At 39.5% G+C, this 25,524-nt stretch overlaps 1 protein-coding gene across 1 annotated transcript; it reads left to right on the top strand.

Moving 5' to 3' along the window:
- The first annotated feature begins 466 nt into the window (after positions 1-466).
- csf3r (colony stimulating factor 3 receptor (granulocyte)) lies at positions 467-23,703 on the top strand. The gene is made up of 16 exons (XM_056251632.1): positions 467-636; positions 1,036-1,104; positions 2,270-2,566; positions 3,313-3,442; positions 7,737-7,903; positions 10,707-10,858; positions 11,946-12,099; positions 12,760-12,824; positions 14,044-14,242; positions 14,325-14,513; positions 20,581-20,679; positions 20,849-20,995; positions 21,082-21,216; positions 21,600-21,696; positions 21,950-22,031; positions 23,096-23,703. The coding sequence occupies exons 2-16, from the start codon at positions 1,047-1,049 to the stop codon at positions 23,573-23,575; spliced, it is 2,451 nt and encodes an 816-aa protein (XP_056107607.1). The 5' UTR covers positions 467-636; positions 1,036-1,046; the 3' UTR covers positions 23,576-23,703.
- The last annotated feature ends 1,821 nt before the right edge of the window (positions 23,704-25,524 follow it).

Raw genomic sequence — 25,524 nt, 5'->3', positions numbered from 1 at the left:
TGACCGCCGGACAGCAAATCTGAGTACATTTTCTGTCATCTTCTGTGATATGAAGAGTGTGCAAAGTTACATATTTCAGCAAGAGTGTGAAAGTGAAGAGCACATAACAACCGTATTGGTACAATATGGGTCACATGACTAAAACGTCATCGTTTTCATATACCTCCGTTTTCACAGTCCACACTGCAACACGAAAACGGTTAATGATATTTTTTTGCCGTCCCATATCATGCGTGCCATAATTTTGTGGTTTTGTTTCAAGTTGAAAGGGAAAAAAATCGTGTGCTTTTGACTTATGAGTCCATGATTAATGCAGTTTCTCTACATAATTAGTTGTACTAAATTGACTTCAACGGTTAAAGTTTCCACATAATTAAGAGGGACACGTGTGCGGGGTTTCACAAGAGCCTGACACTTCCTCTTCAGTTTGCTCTGTGGTTCAGGATGGAAAGAACGATGTGATAGCAGTGACTCTTTACTCAGAGCTCAGGAATCTTTCTCAGAAGCTGGATAGGCTCATTTCAAAACCTCTTTGTTATATTTTATTATTATTTTAAACAGTGAACATCGGGCAGTAACTTCACCGGAGTTTAAATGTGACCTTCACCACATACAGATGCTTTTAAACTATTTAAAGTATGTATTGCATTTGTGTTTATGTTACTCTCTTAATTAGAATAACCGGCAATGCTTTAGCTTTCATTTATGAACATTATACAATGCTTTAAACAGGTCAAGTACATTCAAATATGAATATATGGGGGGGAAAAAACTAAAAGTAAATTGTTATCTATAATTGTATATTAGTGAAGCATTGTATAATGTTATATTATTATGTTATTGTTATAAGATTTATTTTTTATTTGAAAGCAAATGGTTTTATGTATTTATCATTTTCTTTCATTTATCTTTTGTATCCTTCTCCCCCTTTTTCTTTCTTTTTTAAAAGTTTTCTATGTTGGCTGTTTGAAATTGAAGGTTTTGTAATTTGAAGACTTCTCTGGAATAGTAACAATATTTCACGTTTTCTTTCAGACATCATAAGCATGGCATCAGTCTGGCTCGTGCTTGTGCTGGGGATATATATTAATGCCTGGATAAAAGGTGAATCAACTTTTTTTTTTTTACCCATTACATTTTGATTACGAGACCATTTATGTTCTTTTTCTATCACTTTAGACCTTTTTAATTTATTTAAAATGTATTGTTCATTAAACAAGAAAAAAATACAAAATACTTTTCATCATTTGCTTAGAAATTGGGCAACACTTTAGAATAAGGTTTCATTGGTCAACATTAAACATTAGTTAACATGACCTAACAATAAACAATACTTCTACTGCATGTATTAGTTAATGTTAATTTCAACATTTATTAATACATTAAAATCAAAAGTTGTATTTGTTAACATTAATGAATTGTGAACTAACATGAACAAACAATGAACAGCTTATTAACTAGCCTTAACAAAGGTTAATAAATGCTGTAAAAATGTATTACGCATAGCAACAACATTGGGTATACAGTAAATTAGTTTATTATAATCTCAAATATGCATCAAATACATAATGCAATAATTTGACATTTGTTTGTTTAGACACACCAAGGTAAAGTTTCTCTGATGTCGTGCAACAACCCACACGTTTTGAAATAGGTTTGTTGTCGGGAATGTGTCACGCAATGCAAAGTCACAAGACTAGCGAAGTGGATCGGTGTGTTCCTAGTTAATTCATTATTAGAGCCCAACTTCTCTTCCTGAATTCATGTCTAGTCTAAAAGTGATTTCTGTTTTTGTTGACCCTACAAGTTTGATTAAACCAAGAATATTTTAGATCCAGGGAATAACCAATCACTAATCTTAGTTAAGGTACTTATCTCACAAAATTATTTGGTAAAAAAAAGGCAAACTACAGCTACAGGTTTTATTTTACTATAATGTATAGAAAAACCAAAAGCTGATGGGAAAAAGCATACATTGACTACAAAATCATAAACATTTTGTTGGTTCTCTTTTGTTTTTGCATGTGCATTTGCATTATAATTTCTTTATGAAAAGCCTGGCCAAAAATGATGTCCTCTCAATTTTCCATGTTTCATTGCGTCATTACAAATAAAACAATCGACTCCAAACACAAATGCCCAATATGCTTATGAAATCATTAACACATTTTTAATAATATTGGAATAAAGGATGAAGATGAAGACATCACGTTTGGCCTCTACTGTATGAGTATGATTTAAAACATTGATATACATTTATCATCCGCAGTGATTCAGGCATCGTGTGCTACGGTACACACTCCAGCCACAGTGGTCCTCGCTGGCTCACCCGTGTCCGTGTCCTGCTCCATCGAGGACGACTGCTTGCTGACCAAAGGCAAAGACTTTCGTGTGGCGTGGAAGATTAATAAGGATTTTGCCCCCAGCAATCTCTCTTACCAGGAGAATAACAGGACATATGGCCTACGCATCCCCAGCCTACCACACACAGCAGACATCGCTTGTTTCGTGTGTGTTTCGGAAGAAAACTGCCAAATAGTCGATGGAGTGAAAGTAAAAGTGGATTGTGAGGATCTTTTTTTTTTTATGATAATGGCCCCTTTTCACATTTCCAGGGTTTCTCAGAAGCTTAGTTAGTCATAGTTGGTTAAGCTTATGCAGTGGTGAACGGAACAGCAAAAATAATGTTTGCATTCCCATTTTCTCCAATAGCAAAAGAAAAAATACGTAATAGCATTTCCACGGCTTTCCAAAAAAAAAAAAAAAAGGGAAAAATATCGAGAAATTCTGTGCATCCAAAATTACGTACTGTCAGAGAATTTACGGAGTAGGTACTACAAACTCCTCAATGGTGGGGTAAGCGTTGTGCCATAAATGATGGAAAATCTTATAATATATGGAAAACTTTACTGGATTTGCGATATGGATAACTGTGAACACGCATTATCAAAGTCTGTGTAAAGGGTCCATGATTAAGTACTGTGATGCTAATTACTAACTGCAGTTATAGATCTTAATCAGGGTCCATATCTAATCTGGCATGAATGAAAACGAGGCTTTGATGTTGGTACTGATCGTTCAACCAGCGAAGCTTATCTTATACAGACGGTATTTCCATCCTTCACAGCCTTGTTTCCATTCTCACCGAATTAAATATGGTGTCTGCTCTGAGAGGTCAGTTTTTACATTCACATCAAGAAATTGTATTTGAAGAATATGATATTTTCAGAAAATGTAATCGTCAAGACTATTCATCATTGTCATTCCTGGCCAAAGTTCACCAGACTTATAATCTTCCTTATATCTTTAAAGATCCTCCACCCATTCCTCGAAACCTGAGCTGTGTTTTGAATGTAACGGAGTCATCCAGACTCCTGTGTCAATGGGATCCTGGTGAGGAAACGGCCAGCCTTTCTACAAAATATACTCTTCACGCATTGAGGTACTAATTTCTGCTGACATTTTCAAAACTGTAGCTTGTTTATGGATCAATCTCACGAAAGGTTGCAATTCACTCTAAAAATAAAGGGGATAAAAGGAAATTAAAAACGAACAAAGCTGACTTTTAGGATCATTGGGATTTTTTTGCATTACAGATTCATGACAATCAAGTACATTTCCCCTGACAAGTGGGAAATTTAAGGCAATCAGTTGCCTCAATTTTTTTAAGTTAAGAAATTCAAAGTTTAAAGGCACACCGCGGAACTTTTGGCCACTAGTGGGGCTTGACCTGTAACTTTCACGTCTAGCGTCCCTAGAGGCCACAAGCTCCGCAGCACTGTCGCAAAAGTCAACAAACAGTCAACCGGTCAGCCCATAGACAGTGGGTCAGCCTCCCGTGTCTTTAGATTGTGTGTGCTTGCAGTGTTTGAGGCGGGCAGCCTTGCCGCGCTCGATTCCCTTTATAGCAGTCTGCTGAGTGAGCGGGGCGAGCCCCGTGGGGCTTAGTGCTAACATGTCTGTGAGTGAATGTGGGCGCGGGACGGCGGGCACATTTACTGCACTAAAAACACCGTCGGCCTGAGCTGACTGTAACGTATGTGTGTTGGTTTCGTTTTACAGAAACCGTGGGACATGTTGTGTGTAGTGTTTGTGCGCACTGAGTCGTGGGCACGTTCACTACATTTAATGTACATTTGACATGAGTCGACTTTACTTGTGCGAGCCTTGCACTGTGGCGCACTTTATTACACTCATAACACCATCGGCTGTGGCCGGAATACCAGAAAATACTACACTACTTATATGATTTATCTGGGTCACCTTGGAAACGGCATTTGTGTGCAGGCAAGCGTCAGCATCGGTCGGGCACCCCTCCTCCTCCTGTAGCTCACGCCAGCGAGCGAACGCTGGACCAATGGTGATCCTCGTCCTGGCTTTTCATTTGTCACTATGCCTTTTCCTTTTAGTGTCCTCTGACAAAACCTTTGCCTTCTTCCTTGTAGCTGTTGGTTCGGCCATGACGAAAACATACAGACGGCAATCAAACGCGAGATGAGCACTCATGTCAGAATTTGAGGAAGTTGTGGGTGGTGGGGGAAGTGACGTATGCCGTAAAGCGGTTGAATTTTGTAGTTCTTTTTGTGCTCGGGTTCCTACCCGAAACCCGAAGTTACATAGTGCTAGGAAAAGCGATACAGACACCTTCAGGCTAGGGCAGACGTGTCATTCAACCTATTGTAAGTCGATGTACCATCTCAATGGGTTTTGGTAATATATTATAAAGGTTGAAAAGTTCCACAGTGTGCCTTTAAGTAAGCAGAACTGACATATTTTTATTTTGTATTTGTACATTTGAATTGTTCTTAACTTGAAATGTTTGAGTACACTAATTCATACATTTAACTTAAAATTTCATGTAATCTCAATGTGAACACTTTTATTAGTATAAACTTAGCTAGCTTTAACAAGCTAGTTTGCTAACATACTATTTTGTTAAAATAGTATGCTATACAGTAACACTTGCAGCAATATAAAGGTTTTATTTGCTCTCAAATCAAGCTCATGCACCACTTGTCACCATGATGGTAACTATCCTAAAACCAACATTAACAGAAATTCTTCTAAATTAGCATAACGAAACATTAATCATTACTAAATCACCCGCTTAACATTAATCTTGCACAAAAAACATTGTATTACACTTAATTTTAGCATTTACTCTCCCTTTCGAGTGCCATCGGCAAAGCATGCTGGGAAATATACATCCCAGCCGTTTCAGTTAAACTTAAGTTCGTCTAAATTAAAAGAAATAATTTCATAAAACTCAAAACAATGAAACAGTTCAGTTTACTTAAATTATATCCATTCTGTGAACTTGAAAGAAAAAGAAAGTGCTGAATACTCATAAAAGTTAATTTGACTGAACTAATTAGTTTAATTTAAGTTTTTCCTACTCAAACCAATTAAGAATTTTGAGCGTTAGGGTTTACAGTGCATCTACGTAGAGAGCAGCAGACATGCAGGTTGGGTGGATTGGACATGCCAAATTGGCCATAGGTGTGAATGCGTGTATGTGTGAGTCCCAAGCCATGTAATGGGGAGAGTTAGGGAAAGACCTGGCAACCTACCTAATCGTAAGAGAATAGAACTGGTTTCCTAGGCTGCGTTTCCCAAAAGCATCGTGAGCTAAGTTCATCATAGAGACCATTGGTGGCAATGGTTCTACGATCTTCTTGGGCTTTTGATGCTTTTGGGAAATGCAGCCCTGATGGATTACGTGCAGGAGGTGATTGGCGTCAGACACTTTGCCCAATGTGACAACGTACCACTCATGGAGGGGTTCTAGATCGGATTGGATAATGAGGAGGGCTGAGGATCCAGGGTCCAGTCACACTCAACATCCATCACCGACCGACCCGGAGTCAGACCCAGCACCCACACCCACTGCGGTTTTGGATTCAGAGCCCAATGCAGACCAAGACACCCAGCTGATTCCCGCCATGGAAATCGAGCCTGAGCCAATGCCCACAATGGAGCCAGAGCCTGCACCCCCTCTCCGCCTCGGCTCCACCAGAGACCATCGTTCTCACGGCTCCACCAGGCTCCTTTATCCCTCCGGCTCCACCTTGGTCAGTCGTCACCCTGCCTACACCTACGGGCCTTCAGCTATGCTTCATCCCTCCACCCCTTCGTTTCCAGTGGGCTCCGCCCTCCCTCCAGCTCTACTTTGTTCTTCAGTCAAACCGGCTTTGCCTCCGTCCTCTGGTACTCTGGCTCCACCTCGGACGCTGGTCGCTGTGGCTCCACCTTGGTCTCCAGACCCATCAGTGTTGCTCAGTCCCATCTATTCTCAGTCTGCTCCTTGTGCTCCACTTCCAATGGTTCATCACTGTCCTCCATGGCTCCTCCCTCTATGGATTCCACCATGGCCTGTCCTCCAGTTCTCGTCGGCCACCCATCCACACTTCACTCCTTCATGGACTTTTGCACCATCCACTCCTCCATGGCTCCTCCCACGCTCCTTCCGCTGTCTGCTCCACCCTGTTGCCTCCTGCCAACATCTCTGCTGGTCTTTGGTCTTTCCCTGGCCCCTCGCCCACATACAGGGGGTTCTGTCACAATCACATTCAGTTTTGTCTGTTTTAGTTACGTTTGCATGGACCTTTTGTATTTCCTGATTTCCCCATGTTCATTTGTTCCATTTTCTCCCGCCAGTCTTTAGTTACTATAGTTGCTCATTCAATCCGCACACCTGTTTACACTTGAGTTTGGTATCATTGTATATTTAAGTTCCTCTTTGTTTTCAGTTCAGTTGTCTGGTTTTGCCATGTTGTTTGTGTGCTACACGTTGTTACGTTGCCTATCTTCTACTTATTACAGTTTGTTTAACATAAATACTTTTTGTTATTAGAACCATTTTGGACTCTTTCATTGGACTTTTAAACTGTGACATAAAGAGCTCGTAAACATAACTTATCACTAGAAAAATGTAAATAACCCGTTAAACATGAAAGTATTCGTTCTCCTTATATAGAACCTCTTTAGCATAAAGGGTTCTTTAAAAGTGAGTTAAGAACCCTAGAGTTCAATATAGAACCCATACGCTGATTTCACGCAGCCGCCATTTTGAAATCGCTCCGGTGGGAAGAAAACCGGAAGTGTAGCTTTTGCGATGGCATATTGTTGTGTTTAATGTAGAAATTAGTTATTCTAAAAATGTACATACATTTATTTCATACTTTAGACTATATACAGTGAAATTCATTTATAAATAAAACATTTTTTTATATATAATTCAGAACGGAAAAAAAGAAGCAGGAACGAACTATATACATACCCTATATTGGATATTAACATCCAATAGTGTAAATCGTATATATAAATATCAACTAGTTGTTGTGTTTTCGTAAATAATGCAGCAGCTTCAGGTTGGTAGTCCAAGCATTGTTGTCTATCTGTACTTCCGGGGTTCTTCCCACCGGAGCCTCGCTTTCGATTTCAAAATGGCGGCAGCGTGAAATCAGCGTATTGAACCTTTTTAAGAGTTCCAATAGTGTACAATAATGTGATGTTTTGCATTACAGTAACAGGAATGGGGGGAAATGTGTTTCATCGTCTTGAAAATAATGTAACAGTGAGCCAGCAAAATATAAATGTACTATTTCCAATGACTTTTTGTGGTTAAATATGACTTGGATATTGTGACTTAGTGAGATTCACACTTATGGTTTAGAGTAAATTCAATTTAATTTATAGTTGTGGTGACAGGTTTTATAAATTGTTAATTTCTACAGGGCCCAATCAGAAAAGGCTCAATATGAGATCCCACCTGGACAGCATTTCTACTTGATTCCGCGGGATTCTTATAGTAAATATTCAGAGTTGGAGGTTTATGTGACAGCAGTGAATGTCCTTGGAAATGCCACTTCTGCTTCTCTGGAACTGATCCCTATGGATACAGGTAAAAAAACAATCAGCTTTATTCCTCTGTCAATAATTAAGAATAAATGTAGAATTAGTGACTTCATACCAGGATTGTGCGCTTTGCAGAATTTAATGTAGGATTTTTGTACTCAATTTATTTAATTGCGGAACATATAAATATGAATTGATATATAGGATGTTGAGTAGTAATTTTGAGTAGGAATACAAAGCAGTACTAATTTAAATAGAACAAATTAAAATAGAATGAAAAAATGTTTTTTTAAATAGTTTTATGCAATTTTATTATTTTATATGCATGACTCATACACAGGCTGTCCATAGACACAACATGGGGTATTTTCATAAACAATAGATGATACAAATAAACAATGGAAATTTGGATTTAATTTATGTCATTTTACTTAATACAAATAAATCACAGTGCACCATATATACTTTATTTGTATGCTCTTATTAAAAATGGAGCAATAAGACAATTTTGTTGTTGTTGATTTGAGTAATCCTGAAAGTTTTTACATTGTTTTTCAAAATTTTATGTAATCAATAGATTTAAATGTTGGTGTCAATATTAAGTTTTATCATTGGGGGGGTTATATCCCCCCCATCCCCCCCACAAATTACGCCCCTGGTTGTCTGACAACAGTATGTTGGACATTGTCCTGACGTGAATAAGCATAATTCAGTCATGACAACTCTCGGAATAGTCATTGTTATTGAATGTGCCAATGTTAATGTATTTGGTTTTGGCGGGCTAGATCTGCTACACTGCTGCTGTTGCTGAGCTAGTAAGGACTTGCTACTGCTAACAGATACACAGATGTAAGATATGCTGCATGAATAGACATACATAAATCCCGTAGCAGATCTCGGCAGGTGGAGCTGGGGGAGGTGGGAGGGTTTCAGAGGAACTCTGAATCTGACACAGATTGGAATTTGTTGCACACATGTAAACAAAAATCCACATGAGATCCTAGTTTTCCACATCCGTTCTGAGCAACTTCCAAAAGTGATTTTTAATTAGATACATATCCGACATCTGGACATCTGACCTACATCTAAACACGTACAGTATATCCGATCCTCCTTGGAATTCCAAGCCACCACAAGGCAAGGGCGACACGTTTGCCTACAAAAATAGCGTTTTAATGTTGTATTATGAAGCAGACGTTCCTGTATTAGCTCGCACTTTTGAGGTGGAAAATTTTGTTTAGGGAAGAGTATTGTGCACACACACAGAAACATTCAGGAGCATGTAGCATGGATTTCATAAATAAAACAGCTTCGTTACTGAAAGCTACATTATATTTCTCAGGTGATAACTTAGTGAAGCTGTGAGTTGAATTACAAAAACAGCTATAACATAGAGACGCTGTACAGACACAGGTAACTCACTCTCTCCCCGTTTCGTTCATTTATTCAAAATCATTCAAATAAATGTAATCTATACCACACTAGTTTGTCACTTTAGAATTTTAGATCTACACGAGCCGAAGATAAATTAACATATGAAAATTGCCATCCATGACCATTAACTTATCCATGCTTGCAAATAGTCTAACCATGGTAACACCCAACCTGAGTTATATGAGTAATTTTAATAGCACGGCCATTCAAAACCCAACGGTCAGCCATGTTGCATTTAAAGAGTTCAACAAAATAAATTTGGGCGGGAAAATATATCGGGTACCAGTCGCAAATGTAAACAGGCGGGACAAAATAACAGATATAGTCAAAAGATCAGATCTGTACATTGAGACTTGCAGTGTAAACAGCTTGATAGCACTGCAGGACTAGCGCACAGCTAACAATGAACCAGACTATTTAAATGTTGAGCAAGAAACTCATTGGTTGCAGGATCAGCAGAGGCCAATCAGCTTGTGCCGTGCCGTAATGATGTGATTGAAGGACCGGTCAGCCTGCGCCCTCTAGAGTTTCATGATAAGATATTTAGCCAAAATGATTTACCACTGTTTTGTCACAAATCTTTTATGAGACTAATACAATTAAAAGTTCTCTGAATTGCAATTCAGTAATTTTTTCACATTCTAATTTAACATCTTTATACATTAAAGTAAATTTCAGGTGCACCAATTCTTAAATTCTGTACATTTTTTTTTTTTTTTTTTTTTACAATTCTGCTTCTGGTTGTATCAGTCAAACCTTAGCTTTGAAGTAGACCTTTCATAATTATGAAGGCCAAGACATACATAAGTGGCTGTGTTTTGAAGAATATTGGGCCTATCTTAATGTGTGTTGTGATAAAAAAAATATATATATATACACTACCGTTCAAAAGTTTGGGGTCAGTGAGAATTTTATTTTAATTTTTTGGAGGAAAGAAATCAATAAGGACAGTAAAGACATTTATAATGTTACAAAAGATTCTATTTCAAACAAATGCTGTTCTTTTGAACTTCCTGTTCATCAAAGAATCCAAAAAAAAAAAAAAAAAAAACTATACAACTGACAGACCAACAACTGTTTCAACATTGATAATAATAATAAATGTTTCTTGAGCATCAAATCCTCATATTATACTGATTTGTGAAGGAGCATTTGACACTGAAGACACTGACACTGGTGATGCTGAAAATTCAGCTTTGATCACAGGAATAAATTACACTTTACTATATATTCACACAGAAAACAGCTGATTTACACTGGAATAATATTTAATACTATAACTGATTTTTGTTGTATTTTTAATCAAATAAGCGCAGCCATGGTTAGCAGAAGAGAATTCTTTTAAAAGTATTTAAAATCGTACCGACCCCAAACTTTTGAACGGTAGTGTATATATGTAATGTATTTTATTACAGCAAAGTTCAACGCTCCAGAGATTAAGAGTGTTGAAGCGGATGCTCCTGGCTGCTTACAGTACAGCTGGAGTCTTCCACAGTCATGGGTGCAGTCCACCCTCATTGTAGAGCTGAGACTGACAACATTGAACAACCAGCTTGACAAAGAGTTGGTAAGTGATTGCTTTTCATGACAATATTGCTTGATCAGTTGAAACAGTTTGCAAGTTATCCGAACAGTATCTTAACCCTTTAAGTGTCACCCCCCTTTTTTTGAATATACATGAAAATGCACATTTCGAACTTAAATGGTTGTAATTCAAGAATGCTTTGGAATATAGACGTAAGATTGGTCTTGTTTTAAAGAAGACATTTGGCAGATTTTTGTAGAAGTAAAATAAATTAAGAAAGTGAAACAGAAAAAAAGTTATAGAAGTTTGAGTTTATGAAAATGTACAATGTAAAAAATTTAATTATTCATATTTTATATAAAATACATATTTTCAAAACCTGGGCGACTCTAAAACTGCAAAAAAATCAAAGACAAAAATCTGAACAAGTTGTGTTTCAAATTTTAGGTTGATATCTCAAAAAATGAGCTTTCAGTAAGATTTTGTTTGGGCGCAGTACCAAACTTTTTCACTAGATGACAACCAGACTCCATTACTGCCCATATAAGGGCGCCTCCATTTCCATATGTGTTTTGAGTGATATGAACCATTATTTCCACAATTTTCATACAATTTATGAAGTAGACATCCTATTCAGAAGTAATATGAGAAGTTTGGCAGATTTTGATATGATTTCAACCTCTAAGAAACATAAAAAGAACACACATGTGCGTTTTAGCTTCCTGCCACATCATATAATTTTTTTCTTTATATATAAAAAAAAAAAATTCAGACCTTTTTTTTTTAAATAATTGAATGGATGCTATCTTTTGCACTCTTGGCATGAAAACAAACTGAGGGTTCTACCCTTCTTTCATGATTTTTCATGTTCATCACTATTTCAAAATAAAGGTCTAAGAGTATGAAAATATTATTGTTGCAAATTGATAAATTACGGCTCCTCTGTAATTTATTTTGAAAATCAATCACCAAATATGGAAACTAGAGATTGTAAGCTTTCAAATGATATATAGTTTGTCAAGATTAGTTTAGGTTTAGTATAGGATATTACTGTTTTAAAAATGTAAAGGATTTGGGCCCACCGGTGGGCCCGTGACACTTAAGGGGTTAAATAATCCTTCTATTATAGTTTTCTACCTTCAGTCAACGACAAGGAAACGAAATAAAAAAATGTGGCCTCCTTCATGGGACACATTACAGCAGCACAATGCGAGTGAAGTACCGTCCATCAAGTGAATGGAGTGAATGGAGTGACCCGAAAACAACCAACACACTTATGAGGGGTAACAAGTTATGTCTTCACTACCTTACAATAAAATGCTGTATTCCGAATTTTACAAATGACTGTGCAAATAATGACAATAATTATAATAACCTAATTGTACTGAGTTGTGGAATAATAGTGTCTGGTGATCAAATGCAACTGCATGATTAGTTCATGTTGCAGTGCATCCTGGGAACCTATGATGACCAAAATGTACTGTGCAAATATACAAGAGATTATAATCTCTTGCTGCATTGTTATAATTATAATATAAGATTATAATAATACGACACAACCATCAACATATGAAAAATATTTTATATATTTGAAATATGAGGGAAAAATAAAACACTTAAGTTGGTTAAGGTATTCATTGAATACAACATAATCAGTTATTAATATTTTGCTGGTTCTCTATTGTTTTTTTTTTTTTGCATGCGTTCATAATTTCTTTCTATGACAGCCTGGCCAAAAACTGTCTGGACAATGTTTCACGCAGTCAAAATAAATCACTCGACTCCAAGCACAACGCAAAATGCTAATTTAAAAAAAATAATATTTGAATAAAGGGTGAAGATGTCAATTTCCCTTGGCCGGACATCACGTTTGGCCACTATTGTATATTTACCTCTTTGTTGTATGACTTGTCGACACTCAGAACTAGTTGTTGTGTTTTCAGCTCCGGCTGGAAGTTTGGACACATGGCTTAAAGTGAATGATCAGGTCGCAAAGCTCTACTGGAAGGTGAGAGTCTTTCTGATTGTCACCGGGATGTTGCCAAGGAACAACATTCATGTCCAAAAATGTAGTCCTAACCCTATCCCTACCCCATAACCTTTTCCTGAAATCAGAGGGAAAAGATTGTGAATAACACTGACCACGTTTACAAGCAGCCAATAACCCGTTCAAAATCAGAATATTAGCAATAACCCGGTCGCGCACGGCCATATAAACACCGGCAAAAACCCGAATATGCTCATATTCCGTTTTTTAAAAACCTGAATATGACCCCTGGGTTACCCCTTTTCTAACCCGAATATTTGGTCATGTAAACGCGTATCGGCATATCCCCATCAAAAGGAACACATTTGTGTTCTGCACATGTTCTATTCGCAAGGAGTCTTTTGAGTAGAGGAACTTCTTTTGATACTTTTGATACAAAAACCCGCGTGCAGTATGCCGGAAGTAAACAAGAAGTAGAGGTAAACATGGCGAGACGCACCAAATCCCATGTATACAGGAGTAACTCTCTCTGCTCATGCATGTAAACGGGTTATTCCGAATGTTTCAAAAACCCGAATAGTGAACTTAACCCGACCATAACCCGAATATTGACAGCTTGTAAAAGTAGTCATTGTCATTGATGTAGAAGCACATAACCCTGGTTGAAAGCCTAAACATGTTGCACTTGATCAAATCAGGTTCATCCTCTTGGACAGTCCTGACACAGCTTGGAAAATCCTCTATCTCATTTTATATTATATAGGGTGTATAGTGTGTGTATAACATTGTATCACACACACACACACACACACACACACACACACACACACAAATGACCAGTCAATTAGTGATTGAAAGATCTCTGATGTTCATTCACATTCGTGAAGGTCATAGTATTGAATCTTCAAAGTTAAACTCTATTGACAGAATCTTCAACATCCTGTGAACATTTTTGTAAAATCATACATCATACACTAGCAATGAAAGTTTATGGGACAAGGCACTGCAGCAAGATAAATATTCAGTTATAAATATAAGTTACGTCCAGTTTTTCAACTCATGCCATGATCATGCAATGCTGGTAACCTGGTAACTTTCACATGCAAGGATACGAAGAAGGGACATAAAGCAAAACTTTAGTTTGTTTTTACAAATTCAAAATATTTTTTTCTGCGATAACTTGACAGCATGACGCAGATGTATTGAACCTGAAACTTCCCACTGCCTTGTCTCGTTTTAGCCCTCAAAAGATTTCCGTGCCAATGGCTGGGATTTGTCATACACTGTCGAATCAAAGGAGACTAAAACGACTTTGTGTGTAACTCAAGAAAGCCACTGCTCTTTTAATCTCAACAAGTGGATTAAAAAGGTCTACCTGAGAGCTACGAATGCAATGGGGAGCTCGAATCATACCCAAGTACCAGTGTATCGTAAGAAAGGTATTCAATTCCCACCGTAGAATATATATCTGACAGATGTTCTCTCAATGGTGTTTGATGAGTTGTTCTTGTCTGGTTTTAGGGCTGGACTCTGTGTCTAATGTCAGTGTGCGTCCCCAGTCGCAGACGTCTGTGCTCATAGCGTGGGAAAGCCCTGAGTCCTCCGGTGTCACGGGATACACGCTCGAGTGGAGATCTCTGAGTGAGACACCGGCAGTTCCCCTGTCCTTCATTCTGATGGACAAAAACAGCTCCAGTACCTTAGTAACAGGTATTTACTATTATTGAAAATAATAATATTAACCATATGAACAACCGTTCGGTTGTTCCATATGATCCATATTGTCCATGATCAACTGGTTTAATTACGATTTTTCTTTTATTTGAACAAAAATGCAGTAAAAGTTGTGAAATATTACAATTATAAATTGTTTTCTATGTGAATATTTAGTAAAGTGTAATTTATTCACTGTGATCAAAGCTGAATTTTCAGCATCATTACTCCAGTCTTCAGGGTCACATTATCCTTCAGAGATCACTCTAATATGATGATTTGATGCTCACTTATTATCAATTATCATTGGTGCTCAATTATTAATATTTTAAAAAGTGTTTACTGCTTAATAATTTTGTGGAAGAAATTATTATTTTCTTTAATGAATAGAAAGTTCAAAAGAACAGCATTTATTTGAAATAGAAATCTTTTGTAACATTATTATAAATATCTTTACTATAACTTCTGATCCAATTAATGCATCATTTTTTCACGATTATGTTCTGCGTCCTTTTCTAGCTTTCCCTTTCCCAGATGGTTTCTATGGTTACTTATTGATTGATTATGTTCACCTGAGTCTTTTTTGGTTTCTCATTTAGCTCTGTATTTAAGCCCAGTTTGGTTCTTCTCTTTTTTCCTTTCCTCGTTTTTCCTTCGCATTTTTCGCGTACAGATGACACCATTTTCAAAACGATCCCCGTTCACACGGATCTGTGAAAATGGCTAAAACGGCTGTATATTGCTGCCACGGCCAGTAGTTGACGATGTCACTTTGTAAAAAAAACACTTAACACTCAAAAACTTAACTTGAAACGTGTTTTCACGTTTGTGTTTTCATGCCCCTAAATGCCGTTGTCGTGTAAATGAACGGCAAAACGCATAAAACGCTTACATTTTTAGTTGAAAATGGTGTCGTATAAGGCCCCTAAGTCGTGTTCTTGTAAATAAACACATAATGACACATTAAATTATGAATAAAATTATTATCTTACTTACCCCTAAACTTTCGAATGGTAGTTTATCACAGCAAATCAGCATATTAGAATGATCTTCTGAAGGACTTCTGTGACACTGAAGACTGAAAATTCAGCTTTGACTTCATATAAATAAATTGCATTTTAAAATATGTTAAAATATAAAATTATTTTATAATTATATTGTATTATATAATACTATTATGTTATTCTATTTTAAGTTGTAATACTATTTCACAATATTACTGTTTTTAATATATTTTTGATAAAATAAATGTATTCTTGGTGAGCAGAAATCGCCTCGGTTACGACTGTAAACTCGGTTCCCTGAAGAGGGACCGAGCGGTGCGTTGAGATTGACGCTATGGGAACGCTTTGCGTGATGACGTCTTGAAGCACATGTAAAATCAGTCCAATGGTGTGGCGGAACGTCAGAGGCGGGTGACGTCACGAACCAGGAAACTATAAAGCCTGCTCGAAAACTGAGAGCGCCAGCTTCTTAAAAGTCTGAAGAAGTTGCTGACAGGCATATAGGAGATATGGCAAGGTGACGTAATGCTCGTTCCCTCTTCAGGGAACCAAGGTTACAGTCGTAACCGAGGCTATCCCTTTCAAGGGAACTCGCGTTGCGTCGATATTGACGCTATGGGAACGTCTATACCAACGCCACCATTGCGACGAGTGTCTGTCCAGTGTAAAATTCTGAGAGCAGCACTAGGACCAGAGCACCTGAGACCCTGGTGTAGAATCCAAGTCCAAAGAGTAAAACCTGACGAATGTGTGCGGTGAGGACCACCCTGCCGCATCATAAACATCTTGGGGGGGTTTAAGGCCCTTATATCAACTCCTGATATAAGGGCCTTAGAGGCCGCCATACTCCTATTAGAGTGGGAACGAACAGCCAAAGGTAAAGGCTGTCCAGCCGACTCATAACCAAGTGAGATAGCCTCGACCACCCACTTGCTCATTCTTTGAATAGATGCAGGGGACCCTTTGTTAGGGAGCCCGAAACATACGAACAGCTATTCAGATTTACGCCACAGGGCAGCTCTGTGGACATAAGCATCTAGCGCCCGAACTGGGCAAAGCAAATTATTATTTTCCTGGTCCCAATTCTGGAAGGGAGGAGGACAAAAGGCATGCAGCATAATTGGAACATAACCTGGTCTAGGATAAAGGGACGCTTTAACCATGCCAGGTGCAAATTCCAAGCACGAGGAAGCAACCGGCAGTGCTTGCAAATCTCCTATCCTTTTAAGAGAAGAGATGGTGAGGAGGAACAAAGCTTTCAAAGTCAGGAACTTAGCCGGAACCTCCTCCAGTGGCTCCCTGTGAACTCTCTCCAGAACTCCCGGGAGCAGAGTGATCGGGGGAAAAGCATACAAACGTGGCCAAGGCATCCAGTCCGAGAGGAGCTGGATGCATGAGGGAGAACCAAAGTGGACAGTGAGACGTCTCTCGAGACGCAAACAGATCCACTTGTGCCTGGCCGAACACCCTCCATATCTGCTCCACCACCTCGGGGTGGAGCCTCCATTCCCCGGGCCTCAGCACCTGTCTCGACAGGACGCCTGCTTCTATATTCTGGACCCCAGGGATGTAAGTCGCTCTGAGTGACAGTAGCTTCCCCTGGGACCACAGGAGGATTTGGCGCGCCAGTTTGCAGAGTGGACGCGAGCGCAAACCCCCCTGGAGATTTATATAGGCAACCACCGATGTGTTGTCTGTGTGGACAAGCACATGGTGGCTCCTGAGATCTGCGAGGAAATTCTTTAGAGCAAGAAATACCGCTTACATCTCCAGACAGTTGATGTGCCGTGAGAGATGGTGGTCCCTCCACAGCCCCTGAGTTGAGCGCCCTTCTAGGATCGCTCCCCAGCCCATGAGAGAGGCATCTGTAGTTAGCATTTTTCAATGAGAAGAAGCTCCCAGCACGGGACCCTGGGACAGGAACTAAGGTTTCTTCCACATAACCAGGGCACGTAAGCATCGCCGCGTAACCCTGATCATGCGAAAGAGGTTGCCCCTCGGGGAAAACCCTTTGGTCCTGAGTCACCACTGCAGGAGTCTCATGTACAGCAGTCCAAAAGATATCACGTTGGACGCTGCTGCCATCAGGCCCAACAGTCTCTGAAACTGTTTGACAGTGAGTGACTGGCCTAGCTTTATTCTTTTCACACCCAAAAGTATGGACTCTATGCGTGCCGATGACAGGCGTGCCTGCATCGACATTGAGTCCCAAACCACACCTAGAAAAGTGGTCCTCAGAAGTGGAGAAAGCACACTCTTTTCCGCGTTTAGCCGTAACCCCAACTCTTTCATGTGGGCGCCAACTGATGCGACTGAGCCAGAATCAACCAATCGTCGCTGTAGTTCATGATGCGAATACCCTGCAGGCGCATGGGCGCCAGAGCTGCATCCTGCATTTCGTGAAAGTGCGGGGTGATAATGCTAGGCCGAATGGAAGAACTTGATATTGGTAAGCTTTGTCCCCGAAAGCGAACCTTGGGAACTTCCTGTGATATGGAAGGATGAAAATGTGGAAGTATGTGTCCTTGAGATCTATCGTGACAAACCAGTCCTCGGATCTGATCTGTGGCACGATTTGTCTAACATTTTGAACTTTAGCTGCATGACGGATTCTTTCAGCACTCGAAGATCGAAAATGGGACGCAACCCCCCTTCCTTCTTTGGAACTATGAAATACCGGCTGTAAAATCCGGTTTCCCTGTTGGAGGGAGGTACACATTCTATGGCCCCTTTCTCTAACAGGGTTTTCACTTGTTGTCCCATTACCAGAACCTGCTCGAGACCCACCACGGTGGATAGAATCAGCATAAACCTGGGCAGGCGAGACCCAAACTGTATTTGATACCCTTTTTCTATTTCTTTTTCTAACGAGAAACATTTGGCAGTAGCTTCCACGCTGCCAAAAATTCTACTAGTGGTACCAGCATCTCGAGACTGGCCTCTGGTTTTTGTTGTGCAATCAGCCCGACGCCCTGTAACGGCGAACCGGCAGGGAACGATCGGCCTGACTGCTCTGGAGCCCTCCTTGGAGGGGGCGGGCATCCCGAGGTCACTACGTTTCCGGGTGGTCCTTGAGATATGTCCTCGCCAGAGATGCCTGCGACCTGAAGCACACGAGGTGGCAGGATTGGCAGAATGATTCCCTGAGGGCACCGAAGGTAGACGGGCACCGTATAAAGGGGTGTTGACCACTCTCCTTCGGGCGGGACGGGGCGGGGCGGGGCGGGGGGGGTAAGGGGAGGACTTCACTCACTGACCTGAGCCCTCGGGCGTCAGGAACTCTTCCCCGCAGCCTTCTTAGAAATAATGACGTTCCTCAGAACCGTCTTACCCTTTGAAGACTGCGGCTGCGAGCGCCCTCTGTGTCCCCAGCCTTTCTTGTGGGGGAGCACTGGAGGCAACGCTCAGTTTTTGGGTGGCACGTGTCGAAGAGCTGGTTTGGGACTGCTCCCGCTCAGCAGCCCCGGAGACATGAGAGCGACGGGGAAGGAGATTCTGGAAAGCGGCCGTCTGTTTGGCTGCCTCCTGGAACCTCTCGACGACTGTATTTACAGTGTCGCCAAAGAGGCCAGAAGGTGACAGGAGCGCATCCATGAGGAAGTTCTTGTCCTTTTCCTTTATATTACTATTATATTATTATTAGATTGAGCCACAGATGCCTCTCAGTGGCCACCAGGGCTGCCATAGAGCGGCCGATGGATTTAGCCGTCTTCGCAAACTACGTCAGGGCCATTGTCCCCGCCCTCATCCATGTCTCCTAACAACTCAGCTTGGTAGGCCTGCAGCAGCGACATAGTGTGAAGGCATGCTGCAGCCTGACCAGCGGCTGAGTAAGCTTTACCCACTATGTAGTTCTGACTGGCTTAGTGGGTAATGCCGGGGCCTTTAGAGAAGATGCCGCTTCGGGGGAGAGATAGCTCGCAAGCGTCTCTTCCCCTTTTGGCATCTCCCCATAAACGTGCTCTTTATAGTTAGATATAGAGGAGTAGTTAGATGTTTGTGCACTGTACACTCTTTGTGAAAACGGTTTCTCCCATGATATCGACACCTCAGTCCGCAGGAAAAGTTCGTCCAGCTTACTCTTAGAACGAACGTCCTGTTTATCAGCTGGCCAGTCAATGCTCAGTCTTTCAACCGCTCTTGTCACAACCTCAACCAGCTCTTCGAATGCATGAGACTGAGGTGGCAAATCCTCAGTATCTCTTGCATCAACACTGACAACGTCCAGTTCCTCAGAACTAGATAGTTGCAGTGTCGGTACCTCCACCAGGGCGGAAGGAAGCGTAACGCGTGGAAGGCACTGGATCTATCAGGTGAAGGCAGAGATAAGGTTGGGCCCGTCTCTAACCCTGCTGATAAATCCATTTGCGAACCCCATGAACCAGAACCCTGGGGAGCGCGAGCCTCGCAAAAGAACGCCAGGCGGTATCGGAGCGTCCGCATAGGAAGCACATCACAGTGCTCACAGCCAGCACCCTCGACCGCTGACTGTGCATGCTCCTCACCCAAACAAGCTACACAAAGAATGTGTGTGTCCCCACCCGTTAAATAACGCGGGCAGTGGTGGACACACATCCTAAACTGCTGCTTGCTCGCCATGACTTTATATATATAAAGTAGATATAAAGACAAAACAACACCAAATATGACAGGGACAGTTTCACAGAGCGCTACTGAAGACACAGCTGTTTTCGAGCAGGCTTTATAGTTTCCTGGTTCGTGACATCACCCGCCTCTGACCATTGGACTGATTTTACATGTGCTTCAAGACATCATCACGGAAAGTGTTCCCATTCCGTCAATCTCGACGCAACACGTGTTCCCTTGAAAGGGAACTTAATTATTCCAAACATTTGAACAGTACTGTAATAATAATTATATTAATGAAAAAAAGTGTCAAATTATAGTTGGTTAAAAAGGGTTTAAGGTGCTAAGTCGCTTTAAAAATGTACATTAAAGCCAATAAAATAACCTTAAAGTCATTTGGTATTTAATCTTTTATTTTCTTATTTGTTGCTGACAAAGTGCATGCAAATTTAATCATGGCTGTTTTATTTCAGGGTTAAGGCCTTACAAGCCCTATGAGATCTCCGTCTTTCCCAAATATGCTGACGGGGTTGGTCGTCCTCTTACCGTAATGGCGTATAGCAGTGAGAGAGGTGTGTAGTGCATGAAAATAATGGACATCTCAGGGCTTTCTATAAACTGGGGAAGCGATGTGCAATAGAGCAAAGCCAGAGAATGATCCAACACTTCCATCTAGTGGGCTCACATTTCCCTAGATGTATAATTCTAGCATGCTGACAAATGTTTCATATATTCTCACAGCACCCTCTGAGGCACCAAACTTGGAAGTTGTGGAAATCCATCATTCACAGGTCAAACTTCACTGGGATGAAATTCCCCTTGAACAGAGAAATGGGATCATTCAAGGATATACTATTTACTTTTGGGATGATAGTAATGATACCCAAGGTATTCAAGGATTCAAAGAAGTTGATAACAGATTTTCTGATTTCATAACTATTTTATTGACCATAATGTTTCTATTCTTTTTCAAGTTATACACACTGAGAAGACCAATGTTGTGGTGGAAAATCTTCAACCGCTTACCAAATATCATGCCTTAGTATCGGTTCTTACAATGGGTGGAAGTTTAAATGGATCAGTTGAGAACCTGACAACTGGACATATTGGTGACTATTTATGACCATACTGTTCAGTTATTAATAGTACATATTATAAGGCCTATACTATTCAAATATATGTGTGTGTGTTTGTGTATAAGATTTCAATAATAACTTTTACAAACCATAATCATAAGTGCATTAAGTCATGCATTAGTGTAAAATGAATGCACTCCTTAACATTAGACAACTATTCTACAGCATATTTAAAAAAAATGATGTGGCCTCATGCTTTAGCAATGTTTCCTTTGGTTGTATACTTATTTTAAATCATATTGTACATATTAAAAATCTAAGCGTGATGCAGTTCATCAGACAAACAAATTTGACATTTTATTTATTATATTCTGTGTAGAGGGAAAGTTGGTTTGATTATTGAATATTTTTTTCAGATGGATTTGACATGGTGCTCTTTGTTATCCCAGCATGCATTGGGTTATCACTTCTCATCATCATTGTTGTGTTTACCTGTTTGGGGAAACATGAACGGTGAGCATCCACAGGCTTGTTAAGTACATTGGAAAAAAAGTTTGAAATCATTTTTTTCTTAGAAATTGCTCGTAAATTTTAAAATGCATTACAAAAAACGGCAAGTACATTTAATTAAATGTGACATTTTGAAGTAAAGAGATTAAAAGAGTATTTTCTTGTAAAACATACTCTAATAATTTTTATTTGCAACTTCTAGACATTTTTTTCAGTGTATTAGCACTATAACTTAGTTTATGTGTGGTTGTCACAGGGTGAAGATGTGTTTATGGCCTATAATTCCCGACCCTGCCAACAGCAGCATTAAGAGGTGGACCACCACCGACTCACTGCAGGTACTGTCTGATGAACTGCTGTAGAAGCGGTAGTTTGACTGATTAACCCGTTAACTCTATGAGCACTGACATGCACTATCCAAACTTAAATGGTTATATAATTCATGAATGCTTTGGAATACAGACCTAAGGTCTCTTTTTAAAGAAGACACTCTGCAGATTATTGCACTTCAAAAAATGAAAGTGTAAAAAGAGTTACAGAAGTTTAAGTTTACCGTAAAGCAAATGTACTGTTCTAAAGTACATATTTTATACAATATATATATATATATTACTAGATTATTTGGACTCTAAATTTGTTATAAAATGAAAGGCATATATCTAGCCAAGTTGTGTTCCAATGTTGGAGTAATTGATATCGCAAAAATTGAGGTTCCTGTGAGATTCTCTTTAGGTGTTCTCCTGAAAAGTATGAAAGATTGTTTCCGCCACGGAATAAAACAATTTAAACAATGTTTGACTTTTTTCTGCGTTTTCTACATTTTTTTTGCGTGTTTATATCTCATAAGTATTACTTTCTAACTCGCAATTCTGTGAAAAAAAGTAAGAATTGCAAGATAAAAAGTCACAATTACTCTTTATTCTGTGGCGGATACAAGCTTCCATAAAAAAGCGACATCCATATTCCACTGAATTTTTTTGTATGCGTTCCCCTGTCACAAATTAACACAGTGATACTTCTGTCAAAGTATCACTTCTACCACAAAATAGTGGCCAAATATGGAACATTGAGTCTCAGACCTTTCCAATGATATGTTTTTGTCAAGATTAGAAAAAGATTTGATTATAAAATAATGCAGTAAATGTAGCTAAATTGTAAACACGAAAGAGCCCACTAGGGGGAGGAGCCTGCTAAAAGGTTTTGTCCAATGTCCAATTTCAAAATGTTTAAGCTTTCCAATGATACCCAAGTTATGATGATTACTAAAATATTTCAGAGAGAAAAAAAAAGGCAATTAAAAGTGTGTCGTGTCCTATTACTGAGTATGTGAAAAAATTAATCAATTAGAAATAGTCAATGAAACTGTTCAGTAATTTCATATGTTAACATGTTTTTGTCCAAGGGCATGCCTCCCTTTAAAGAAGACAAGGACCCTGTGTTGGTGTTTCTGTCCCGCTTCAGTCTTCTCGATCTGTCTGAGAAAGAGCCGTTCAAGGGTGACTACGTCAAGGAGAGTCAGTGGTCACATGATATGGACAGTCGTGATGGGAGTCACAGCTCTTTCCAGGCCTGCAGTTACGACTCGGAGCAGGACAGGGACTCAGTCCCTTACGCCACTGTGGTTTTCGGTGGTTCGTATCAAAGCCATTCGACCCCTCTGCCACCCTACGTGCGCTCTGAGTCCACACAGCCCCTGTTAGGAGGGGACGAGCCCGCCAGCCCTCCACCGTATGAGAACGTGTCGCGAGGCAGCCGTGTTTCTAAAGCAAAGCACTTCACTGCATTTCCTTCGAAATCCACTGGAAGTGAGGAGAACGAAGAACTTTGGGAAGAATTTCCCATGCTCAGATCCCTAGAGATCAGGGATACTGATCATAACTAAACTGAATTTGAGTCTATATAGAAACATGCAGGTGCCCCAAAAAACAGCACAGGCTCATTGGAAAACTGTCCTTCTACCTACATTTTTGCACAACCAAGAACATGTACATACAAATCACTGCCGTTTCCAGCTTAAGTTAACAACACTGAAGCAGAAAAACACCAAAAACCTTTAATAATTTTCATACAAAATAATAGCAGATTATTGAATAATAGACTTATTTTCATGCAGTTCCTTGCTTAATATTATGTAATGACTTCAAAACACTTACCATAGTGCAAGATTTGTAAACTAATACAATTTGACGTTTGCATCACATGACCAGCTCATACGTGTGTGTTCTCTGATGTAGTAAACTCAGTCTCTCTCCTGATGCAGCAGTGCACTCGTGATGTGAAGCGTCCCGTGAAACATGAATCACGATAAAAGAGCTCGTAGAAGCAGCTAAAATGTTGCTTCACCAAATGTGTCGTTTGCTTTTGTTAACACTATCAGGTATGTTTAGGGTTTAGTGTAGGTGGTTCATTATTAACAAACATGACAGCGTTAGCCTTTAGTTTCACTGAACAGACAATTCAGAACCGCTGCGATACTACAACAACCAACGCAATAAAGCGTTGCCAGATTCACGTTCATCGGTTTTGAAAAAAAAAAAGAGGAATGTGCCTTTAGAGCCACTCACTGGACATTTCACTTTGAAAGTGTTGCAAAATGTGCAAGACGTAATGTAATATCATTGTGTAAAAATGTTTCCACAGGCAGGTTTTCCCAATGAGCCTTAGTTGACTAGAGTCTGCATGCTGTATGTGGTCATAACATGATGATTTCCCACACATATCTGTTTTATGAATGACAGTGTGATCATCAGAAATAACAATCTGGACCACTGTCACTCATTATCTGAACTGTCTTTGATAATGCCAGGGACTGTATATCCATAAAACACAGCGCTGGTATATCAACAAATGGGAGAAAGTGGAACCTTTCATATGGAGATTTAATAAATGAAGTCCCGCCTTCCAAATAGAAGAGCCAATCATATGTGAAACTTGTCGTCACATAGATGCATTTAATCGTTTAATTTTTTTCAAGGTAGCCAGAAAAACGTCTCGGTTACGGATGTACCCTCGGGGGTGGGGGTGGGGTTTGGGCGTTTCATCCGACGAAAGGGAACTAGACAAGAATTTACCTAAACAAGAATGTCTATTCTTGTGTTCTCAGCATTGAGAAACTGCAGAAAGTTTCAGTAGCATTTTTTTTTAATTATTAAGAATAATGCTATTCATGATATCCGGTATAATGAGTTAAAAGAAGCACATTGCTGTTTTGTTGTCAATGAAGAGATGATGAGTCTTATGGCAATGTGGGAGTAAATAAGACAAAAAAAAAATCAGCCAGCACTGATGTGTTCATTTCTGTGGCTGTATTTTGTATTGAACATGTGATTTAAATTAGAGTATGTACTATTAGAAAATGAGCACAAATATGTCTGAATTGTATCTGTATGTTTTTATTTTTATAAAAAAAAAGAAAAAAAAGAAAGTGAAAAATGTTTTGTTCATTTCCTTCATAATTACTGGTTGTTTCCTTAAGTTTGACATGTGTTTTGCTATATACATTCACCTCTTGTATCTATGGTGCTTTAAATTGAGTATTTTATATGCATTTGAACATTTTTAAAGAGTACAAATTGTGGTTACATCTGGCAATGTAGCAACACCTCCTCTGGAAGGATAAAATAAAATTTTTACATGATTTGGCAATTCATAATTGTATGTGTGACGGTGCATTGTTTTCAGCATGTAACGTTTAATAGAAATGTGGTGTAATCTATATTACATGTTACCACTAGAGGGCAACACGGGCATGTATGAGGGGGAGTACGGCTTGAGCAAGCGAGATAGAAGAAGTGAGACACAATGTTATTGTGGCAGTCTTTTAATAAAGCG

This window comes from Rhinichthys klamathensis, unplaced genomic scaffold (genome assembly GCF_029890125.1).
Source record: "Rhinichthys klamathensis goyatoka isolate OS25496 unplaced genomic scaffold, OSU_Roscu_1.1 h1tg000087l_1, whole genome shotgun sequence".
In the NCBI taxonomy this organism is placed as follows: domain Eukaryota; kingdom Metazoa; phylum Chordata; class Actinopteri; order Cypriniformes; family Leuciscidae; genus Rhinichthys; species Rhinichthys klamathensis.
The sequence above is the reverse complement of the archived record's forward strand: the minus strand, read 5'-3'. Positions and strand labels throughout refer to the sequence as shown.

Bases quoted from the DNA above. Each gene is read 5' to 3' on its own strand.
- csf3r (XM_056251632.1), top strand. From the start codon at position 1,047: ATGGCATCAGTCTGGCTCGTGCTTGTGCTGGGGATATATATTAATGCC. The intron at 7,904-10,706 runs GTAAAAAAACAA...ATTTTATTACAG, and splicing joins ACTGATCCCTATGGATACAG to CAAAGTTCAACGCTCCAGAG. The intron at 10,859-11,945 runs GTAAGTGATTGC...CTTCTATTATAG, and splicing joins ACCAGCTTGACAAAGAGTTG to TTTTCTACCTTCAGTCAACG.